The sequence below is a fragment of the Colobus angolensis genome, unplaced genomic scaffold, assembly GCF_000951035.1.
Source record: "Colobus angolensis palliatus isolate OR3802 unplaced genomic scaffold, Cang.pa_1.0 Scaffold301, whole genome shotgun sequence".
NCBI lineage: Eukaryota > Metazoa > Chordata > Mammalia > Primates > Cercopithecidae > Colobus > Colobus angolensis.
The window spans coordinates 3,781,846-3,791,763 of record NW_012116278.1 but is presented as its reverse complement, the minus strand read 5'-3'; the positions used below and the strand labels follow the sequence as shown (position 1 = coordinate 3,791,763).

Genomic DNA, 9,918 nt, shown 5'->3' with positions numbered 1-9,918 from the left:
ATGGGAGATGACTGTGCCAGAGATAGAGCATGGGACAGAAGAAGGGCCTGCCTGGGCTCACTATCCCGGCTTCCCCACGTCCCTCTGTGGTGGTGATGATGATGGTGATGATAAGAATGGTGATGAAGGCAATGGTGATGCTGGTGGTGATAATGACAATGATGATGGTGATGACAACTGGCATGTGTCGAGGGCTTCCTCGGTGCCAGACATGCCCCATATCAAGTGGTTTGCATGCCACCTTCCATTTAATGATCAGAACAGCCCTGAGGAGTCAGCCTTAGTACCCCTATTTTCGGAAAGAACTGAAGCTGAGCAGTGGTCATCTTTGGCTGAGTTTCCTAGAAACAAAGCCGGGGGGCAGGGGAAGGGAGAGACAGAGAGAGAGAGAGAGAGAGAGAGAGAGAGAGAGAGATTCAGATGTGTGGGATTTAAGGTCTTGCTCTGTCACCCAGGCTGGAGTGCAGTGGTGCAATCATGGCTCACTGCAGCTTCGACCTCCTGGGCTCAAGCAATCCTCCACCTTAGCCACCTGCGTAGCCGGGACTACAAGTGTGCGCCACCACACCCGACTAATTTTTGTGTTTTTTATAGAGATGGAGTTTTGCCATGTTGCCCAGGCTAATCTTGAACTCCTGGCCTCAAGCAATCCAAAGTGCTGGGATTACAGGCGTGACCCACCACGTGTGGGATTTGTTGACAAAATCTGAGAGGGGTGAGGGCAGCAAAGGGGAGCAGGAGAGGGAAGGGAACAGGGGAGAGGTGAGTTTGTGGCATGAGCTGCACAGCAGGCACAGCCAGGCATCTGATCCCCACCCCAGGCACTGGCCTCTCAAGGCATCACCTGGAGACCAGCAGCTGCACATTCGCTTTGGCACAGGTGCACGCAGGTATGGGGAGCAGCATCCTAGTGAGAGAATCTGCCCACGTTCCCAAAGCTCTGGAGGGCTGAAGCCTAAATGACAGAGCTGGGGGTAGCCTCGCTCAGGCTGATCCTAGCATGTATTCAGGAGATATTTATTGAATGGAGCCTGGAACTTTCTAGAAGTCCTGACCTAAGGGGTCTCTTTGTCTTGCTTGTCCCAGAGCCTGGGACCTTCGAATCTCTGGCTGGGATGCACCCCAGAAAAAACAATTCCAGTCCGCTGGGCCTCCAGCCTTTCTCCCTGTGTTGCCTGTGCCACAGCCCAATCCTCTGTCACGGGAGTCCTGAGGTGGGGCCGGGACACTGTGCCTGATGGGGAGGGGCTGTCAGGACAAGAAGCCAGAGGCAGGGGCAGCTGGACAGGCTCTTCCAAGGCCTGGGAACACCGTCACCCCTAGCTGCGGAAGGGAAAGAGTCTCATTCACAGGTGTGATGTCCAGGTTCCCCTGGCTGGTGAGAGCTAACCAGGCTCTCAGCGTCTGAGGGCCTCTGAGGGGCCGTGAGGGCCATGGCTCGTCTGGCTGAGTGTGAAGGGCACTCCTGGCTAGAGGGGTGTCTCCCATCTCCTCTCTGGGCCTGTGCTTGGAGTGTGTGAGTGTGTGTGAATGTGAGAATATGGGTGTTAGAGTGTGTGAGTGTGCATGTGTGTGTGAGAATGTGTGTATGTGGGTGTGAGTGTGTGTGTATGAGAATGTGTGTGTATTAGAATGTATGTGTGTGTATGAGAATGTATGTGTGAGCGTGTGTGCGCACACACGTGTGTATTCTCTCTCCTTTGTCTATGCCTCTCTTCATTTCTCCTTCAGTCTCTTCTCCCTCTCAAAGCTATCTTTCTCCCAGTCCCATTCTGTATAACTCCTCTTTCTCTCTTTCTCCATCTTCCTCTTTTCTTCTCCATGATTCTGTCTCCTTATCTCTGTCTTCTCTCTCTCTCCTGGTTCCCTTTCTGCTTCCATCTCTCTCTCGAATTCTGTCTCTCTCTCTTTATCTCTCAGTAGCTCTCTTTCTTTCCTTCTTTCCCATTATTGCCCACAGCTGGGCCTGATGCTGTGTGACTGGGCAACTTGCGTTTCCGGCAGGGACTAGTGACACTAGTCATAGGGCCATAAAGGTCTGATGGGGGGGACCACAGGGGCCTTTGTGGCTATGGGGTAAGAGGAAGCCTTGAGAGCAGCCCTCCAGGCTCTGCGGCATTGGTTCCTTGGCTGCCCTCCTTGCCAAGCAATGCTGATTCTCCTCCAGAGGGCCAAGCTACATTTGCATGTGTGTGTGCATGTCAGAGGCTTATGTGTGTGAGGAGAAAGGCTGCCAAGCTGGCCCCTGCAGCTGGGACAAAAAGAGCCAAGAGGTGCAGCCGCTTCCAATGGATGTGTGCTCCACCCCATCCCCAGCCATCTTAGAGCTGTGATTCCAGACCAAACCCCACTTAGACCACAGCCCTTGTTCGACTCTATTAAAGATGGCAGGAGGGACTCAACAAAGACCAAAGTCAAGGATGGTACCAGACAGCCAGTTGGAGATAGGTACGCAGTAATGGGCATCAGGTATTCAGGACCCAACTGTACAGGAGGGGAAAGCCTGTGTACCATCCCCGACCGATGCACTTATTCACAGACGGAGCCAAGCCCAGAGAGAGAACTTGCTCAAGGTTGCATAGTGAGTTATGGCAAACCCAGGGCCAGAAACCAGGGCTCCCAACTCTGTTTTGCACAGCTGGCAGACCCTGTCTCCCACCCCTCACCTCCCACTCCTCAGAAGGTGTGGCTTTCTCTCTCCCTAGCAGTTGTTGGGCCGTTTCCTAAGGCTGCAGGCAGAGCCCTGGGGATGGCTGAGCTAGTCAAGTCTAGCCATCTCCCCAAATTCCATCTTCTTTCCAGACCCCACCCTGCCAGTATTGCTACACCCAGCTATTTATTTATTTTTGGCGGGTCCCACTCTGTCACCCAGGCTGGAGTGTAGTGATGCAATCATGGCTTACTGCAGCCTTGACCTCCCAGGATCAAGAAATCCTCCCATCTCAGCCTCCCAAGTAGATGGGACTACAGACACGTGCCCACCATGCATTGCTAATTTCTAAATTTTTTTTTAAGAGATGAGGGTCTCTCTGTGTTGCCCAGGCTGGTCTCAAACTCCTGGGCTCAAGCAATCCTCCCACCTTGGCCTTCCAAAGTGCTGGGATTATAGGCATGAGCCACTGCACCTGGCTACACCCAACTTTAATTTCCCCAAGGGCCCCCATACTCAGATCTTATTACCTCCTTCTTGACCCCACAACCTATCCCCCTGCTGATACAGTTTGGGTGTCGCCTCCTAATCTCATAAATCTCATGTAATCCCCAGCATTGGAGGTGGGGCCTCATGGGAGGTGTTTCGGTCGCAGGGGCAGATCTTTCATGGCTCAGTGTGTCCTCACGATAGTGAGTGAGTTCTCACAAGTTCTGGTTGTTTATAAGTATGTGGCACCTCACCCCCCACTCTCTCTCTTGCTCCTGCTTTCGCCATGGCATGTGCCTGCTCCAGGTTTGCCTTCTACCAGAGTAAAAGCTTCCTGAGGTCTCCCTGGAAGCCGAGCAGATGCTGGCGTCATGATTCCTGTATGGCCTGCAGAACCGTGAGTCAATTAAACCTCTGTTCTTTTTAGATGACCCGGTCTTCGGCATTTCTTTATAGCAGTGCAAGAAGGGCATAACACACATGCCGTGCCTCATTCCTCCAGGGCCCAACTTGTGTCATTGTCAGCAGGGAGCCAGGCAGCTGCTCCAAGAACTCTCCCAAGATAATGTGCAAATCACTGTGTATAGGGTGATGACTGTGGGTGCTCATCTGTGTGCTGCTTCCTGCATCCCCAATGCCAGCAGGTGGTTAGCCCTTTAGATGTTCTGGTTGCTGGAGTTTGTAAAGAGCTGAAAGCCAAAGCTGTGTGATGTTAAGTCTTTTGTGAGCTCAGTGAGAGGATGAGGGTCCCAGAGGGGAAGAAGAGAGGCAGAGCACCTCTGAAGCAAGGAGAAGAGGGAAGGTGGCAGGTCCTTAGATTCGTGGGGTACAGATAAAACCTCGGGAGAGGAGGGGATGTTCCATGGCATTCCTAGGCAGGCTAGACCCAACATGTTGATGTTCTAGCTTCAGTAGAGCTTCCTATGTCCAAGGCATGTCACCAGGTCACTGGACATAAAGGGACATCTGGCCCAGTGAACACCTCAGGGGCCACAGATTGGGGCAGAAGGACAGAGAGACTTCTCAGAATGTGCTATGCTGCATAAGACCCCAGGACTTTTGCATAACCAGGGCAAGGGGCTGTAAGGGCGTCTCCATACTGACCAAGATGAATTTCCTGCCAGGGGCTGTAAGGGCATCTCCATACTGACCAAGATGAACTTCCTGCCAGCATGGTGATAAGTAAACTCAAAATGGAATTTCTAGTTTATCCGAAGGAAGTAAAGGAAGGTCATATTTCATGTACCTTGAGTTTTGGGCTGAGATTTAGCTCTCAGGCATGTTGAATATATGGATAAGACAATGAAAAAAGAATGGAGAGTCCCTGTCTCCCCTGCAGCACATTAGGGTCTTTCCAGAGACCTTCACCTAAAGGAACACCTCCTATACATGGGATTTCCAACAGAGGTAGGCCATGGGCTGACTATTTTGAGGCCGAAAGGGCCTCTGAATCACCCAGATATGGCTATTCTGGTGCTCATTGGGTCCATCAGGATGAAAGTGGTTAGGACTGGGTCCAGGAACAAGCCCACCTTCTCTGCTTTCTTGGATTCTGAGTCCCCTGGGGGGACATTATAGCCCAAGGGGACATACTTACTGCCGCCTTTCTCCTGGCCCATGGGAGTAGACGCTGATAGAGAGAGGCCAAGGCATTGGTGCCAGCTGCTGCAGCATCCCAGCCCACACCTGGTGATGCGGGCTGGGGGGAGCTACTCAGAGCTAGGTGAGGGCCAAGTGAGTATCTGGCCAAAAAATGTCAGGAGGTGAGCTGAGCTCTGGGAGCCTTGGGCCATGGAATGCTGCCCATGATAGCTGGAGGAGCAGTCAGCTGGCCACACGGGGCTCCTCCACACATAATCCCTGCCGGGAATGAACGCCCCCTTGTGCAAGATCCCTGTCTGCCTTGAAATAGGTCACAGAGTTGAAGGATCACAGAAATCCTAGCCTCAGAAGCATGGGATCATAGAAGCTGAAAATCAGTACCAGGCAGGATTCCAGGGTTTCTGAGCTTCTGAGCTCTGGCATCAAAAGGCATTAGAAGTCTAGCACTTTTGGCATAAAATTTTATGGCTCAAGTGATCTAGGAACCACAGACTCCATAGAACCTTGTACTTGGATGACCCTTAAAGATTCTCAAGTCGGATCGACACCCCGATACAACATTCCCTTTTAGAAATTTCCAGAAGGTAGAGCAAGGAGGTTATAGCAAGAAAGGACAGGACACAGGAGGTTTCTGTGTGGGATGATTTTAGGAGTTCTGGGTCAAGATTCCTGACCCTGAATGTCTTTGTCAGCGGCTATCACTGAAATTCCTCTGTTGGCTGTTCTTCCTTTGGATCTTGCAAATCCATTAATCTCCAAGGATCTGCTGGGCCGTAAACCCCTCCTCGGGTCAGCAGTGCTCTCGGGGCCTCTTCTGCATGGCCTTGATGAGCAGAGCAACTCAAGATCCAGATGGCAATGCCATGCCTCTTCCCAGCCCCCATCCTGGGGCCCTCTCCCTGCCCCCAGCACAATCTCCCACCCCAAAGGGCCATCTCAGGGTCCTCCCTGCCTTTGCCTTGACCACCCAGCTCTGGGCAGGAAACCAGCCGCCTGGGAGACGCTATTCCAACAGTTCTGAGGCTGGCCGGGGTGGTACAGTGTGGTCCTACCTCTAATCCCACCACCGCCTGGGGGCAGGCGGCATGGGCAGCAGCCTATAATTTGGGGGTGAGAGATGGGACACCCAGGTCAGCTTTGACCACAGGGTCCCCAGAGGATGGGAGGGGTCCAGGGTCTTGGAGAATCAAAGCCTTCCTCTCAACTCCCTTGGTAATCATGAAGATGAAAATATTTATGGACAGTTTTTCTCACTCTGGGGACAGGCTGAGCATAGAACGGGGCTTTTTTTCCCCTGGCTATGGCTGACTTCTCAGGATGGCAGAAGCTGGGACAAACACAGGTTGTTTACCAGGTCTACAGAAGCCCCAGAGAGACACGGCCATGTACAGTTTCCCCTTTTTTAACACGGACGTGAGCCTCTGGAAAGATGCCCAGAGGAACAAGGGTGAGTTTCTACCCAATGTTAGCTTAATTCTTGATGGGACTGAAGGGATTTTTTTTTTTCTCCCTGAGAGATGGGGCGAGTGTGTTTTGGTGAATAACATGTTTCCCATAATTTGTCTTTTGAAAACACAAGGTAATTTGCGTATGTGGCTGAAACAGCCTGGACAGAGAGCCTTCTGGAGAGGCCGGTCCTTCATTTCCCCACCGTGTCAAGCTGCTCAAACTCAATAAACACTTGTTGACCGAATGAATGGGTCATAGAAATGGTAAGCCGGAGCTGGAAGGAAGGCCCCATGGAGATTCTCTGGGCCAAACTACTCAGGTTTCAGGCAGGGAAACTGAGGCCCAAAGAGGGGAAAGGGATGGAGACTGCATACAAGTACAGATATATGCAATTATGGATTACAGCTTAGAATGAAGATGAGGGCGATAATGATAGTAGTAAGTCTTTTTCTGGGTATTGGGTGTTTTTTCAATTTACCAAAAGCTTTTTCACTGGCCAGACTTCCAGTAAGACTGTGGAGGAGGCAAGAGAAAGATTAGAATTCTCTGCCTTGTGGACCCGGAGAGAGAAGCTCAAGGATGTCAAGCAATCTGCCCTCTCAGCCAGAAAGGGGTGATGTGAGGTTCAGCAAACAAACCAGGCTGTTTTCCATCACTCGACAGACAGACACCCATCCTGTGAAATTCACTCCCCACCCTGAAAGGAGCGACCTACCTAAGCCTGAGTTTAAATCCTAGCTCTAACACATATGAGCTGTTGAAAGACCTCAGTGCACCCATTTAAGCCTCAGTTTTCCCAGCTGCCATATGGGGCTTGTACTCCCCATCTATCCCTGTGGCCTCATGAACTGGCATGAGAATAGCATTCGAGAATGGATATGAACCCTCCTTGGAAATTGTCAAGCAAGCGTCAGGGCACGTGGGGGGGGTCCTGGTGCTAGAATGATGATGTGTTAGTGGATCCCTCTGTCCATCCAAGGGAGACAGTGTTTCAATTCCAGCTCTTGAGATAAAAATAGCTTAAAGGGAAGAGGGGGGAAGCTTCCTAGGATATCTGGGCAGGATAAAAATAATCCTCAAGAACAGCTGGCTCCTTTCCTCCACTTTGGTATTCACCCACAGTCTTCTGATCTCTTATTTGGTTTCCCAAGTCGACCTACCATCCCAGGCAAACAATCCTCCTTGTTCTGGGGCCAGGCGGTGGCAAATATATTCCAAGCTCTGGGAGTAGAGGCTTTGGAAGCAAGAAACATGAGTCCCATCCCAAGTCTGTTTACAACTCACTCTGTGGCTCTAAGCAAGTCATTCTGAGTCCTCTTCCCACAGCCCTCTTCTTCCTCAGTGCAGGGCTGGCCAGTAGAACTTTCTGCAAGGATGGGAAGGTTCTATATCTGTACTGTATGCACGGTAGCTACCAGGACTATTGAGTACTTATAATGTGGCTAGTGCAACTTGGAAACTTAATTTCTATTTTTTTTTTAATTTTCAGGAATTGAAATTTAAGTAGCTACATGTAGCTAGTGGCTACTATATTGAACAATGTAAGCCTTTAAAATAAAGATGAGAAAAACACGTGCCCCCTCATCTGGGGTGAGAAGGACCCCTAATGTGTACATAGAGCCTGGCAGATGAGAGATGCTCACTGCTTCTTCACTTCCTTCTCTCCTGACTCCTCCAAATGAGATGAGTGTCTTTAAGTGGAAAAATTTCCCTTTAGAGACAGTCAACTCCCCTGTGAACACTGGCTGGAGAAGTGGGTGGGTGGTGGGGGGAGAGAGACCCTGGGGGCTTCTGTGATGGACAAGGCCAGCTCAGAGAAGGACAAAAATGACTGCATCTGCCAACTCCCACCTCTATTTTTGCTGTTTACAGACACCAGTGCTGGAAAGGGGCCCATCTTCGAAATTCCTTTTCGTTGCGTAGAGTGGTTAAGCTCATGGGCTGTAGAATCAGACGGTTCTAGGTCAGTGTTTCAGTTCCATCAGTTACCAGCTGTGAGACCTTGGGCAGGTTGCCAGTTTCTCTGTTTCTCATCTGTAAAAGGAGCAGAATAATGTCTACATCTGAGGATTTTGTGAGTAATCAATGAGCTAATATGTGCAAAGCTCTTTACAGGAGGCCCAACAGATATCAAGTGCTTGAAAAACAGATGTCATGGCCAATCTTATGTAAACAGAGCCTCTTAACGTCCACACCCACGCAGACCAGAGTCCAGTGAGATGTCTGCAAAGCCTATGATGCCATATCTCCAGACAACCTCTTTTTTGGTGGTCTTCAGAGTGAGGAAGTGACCACACACAGAAACAAGTCCTGGTACCCTCAGATGGCAGACGACCCATCACATTTTACACTTGGAAGCCATCCTGAAGTTTCTAGTGCTTGGATCTCCTTTCTATTGCCCCTGCCAAATGGAAATCTTCTAAGACCCATCTAGAGACAGGAGCTCTGTAACCTCCTGAGGCCTGGGGGCTCAGGGATGGCTGCCTCTCTGTGACTTCCCACCCCTGGTCCTGGTGGAGTCTCCACTTTCCAGACTCAGTTTCCCTTCATTGTTTCTCCAGGCTGGAGGCATCTGTAGATCAGCCTTGGTCAAAATGCCCAGCACAGGAGCTGGCTTCCGTGGGTCAGAAGCAGAGTAATCTTTGCTGAACTGGAAGAGCTAAATCTCAAAAACTAACACCTCTCCCTGGTTAATAGCCAAGGATGACTTTCATCAGTGTGTCTTATTTTGTGGGCAAAGAAACTGGGTGATTGGTTCATCCATCTACTCATCCACTTCCTCACTGGACAATAGTTATTAAACACCTACTGTGTGCCAAGTCCTAGGAACACAGAAATGGATTCCTGTCCTCAAATTTCACAAGCTGGTGGGGGAGATAGCTATACTGAAATTAATTGTAACAGTGTGATATGCACTATTAGGTCAGGGCCAGGACAAAAAGAGGTGAATAAGACACTCGTCTCAGGGACAAATTCGGTGTAGTGCCAAAATCTCAGTAAACAAGATAAATAATATTTTAATGCCTTTTTTTTTTTAGATGGAGTTTCACTTTTGTTTCCCAGACTGGAGTGCAATGGTGTGAGTTCGGCTCACTGCAACCTCCGCCTCTCAGGTTCAAGCGATTCTCCTGCCTCGGCTCACAAGAAGCTGGGGTTACAGGTTCCCGCCACTATGCCCGGCTAATTTTTTGTATTTTCAGTAGAGACAGGGTTTCACCATGTTGGACAGGCTGGTCTCAAACTCCTGACCTCAGGTGATCCACCCGCCTCGGCCTCCAAAAGTGCTGGGATTACAGGCATGAGCCACCGTGCCCGGCTGAGATCAAACTTTTAAATGAAGACAGGAACAGTGTTATTAATTTTTCCTTTTGCTTCAGGCTTCAACATGGCTTGGCATGGCACTGTATTATGGGGGCTGTATGGGGGTGTGGCTGCTGTGAGACAGAAAAGACATCTGATCCAGTCAGTGATGTGCTGGAATTGGCCCAGACCAGCTGGCATGCCTCTTCCCAAATTTACACTCAAAGACTGCATGTTGTTAGCTCAAAACTGGCCACGATGGACATCTTTACACTATGGAAATTGACAGATGCTAAAAATCAGGACTTTCCCCCTCCCTTTTCAGAAAGTTGGCTGTGAAATATTTACCAACGGCCGGGCGCGGTGGCTCAAGCCTGTAATCCCAGCACTTTGGGAGGCCGAGACGGGTGGATCACGAGGTCAGGAGA

General features: G+C 50.3%; 1 protein-coding gene across 1 annotated transcript in view; it reads left to right on the top strand.

Moving 5' to 3' along the window:
* Positions 1–6,124: 6,124 nt before the first annotated feature.
* The window catches only part of COL27A1 (collagen, type XXVII, alpha 1), a 175,055-nt gene continuing 171,261 nt past the window's right edge, over positions 6,125–9,918 (top strand). The window contains exon 1 of the mRNA XM_011950124.1: positions 6,125–6,188. Within this exon, the coding sequence (XP_011805514.1) occupies positions 6,125–6,188 (64 nt within the window). The remainder of the gene's footprint in view (positions 6,189–9,918) is intronic.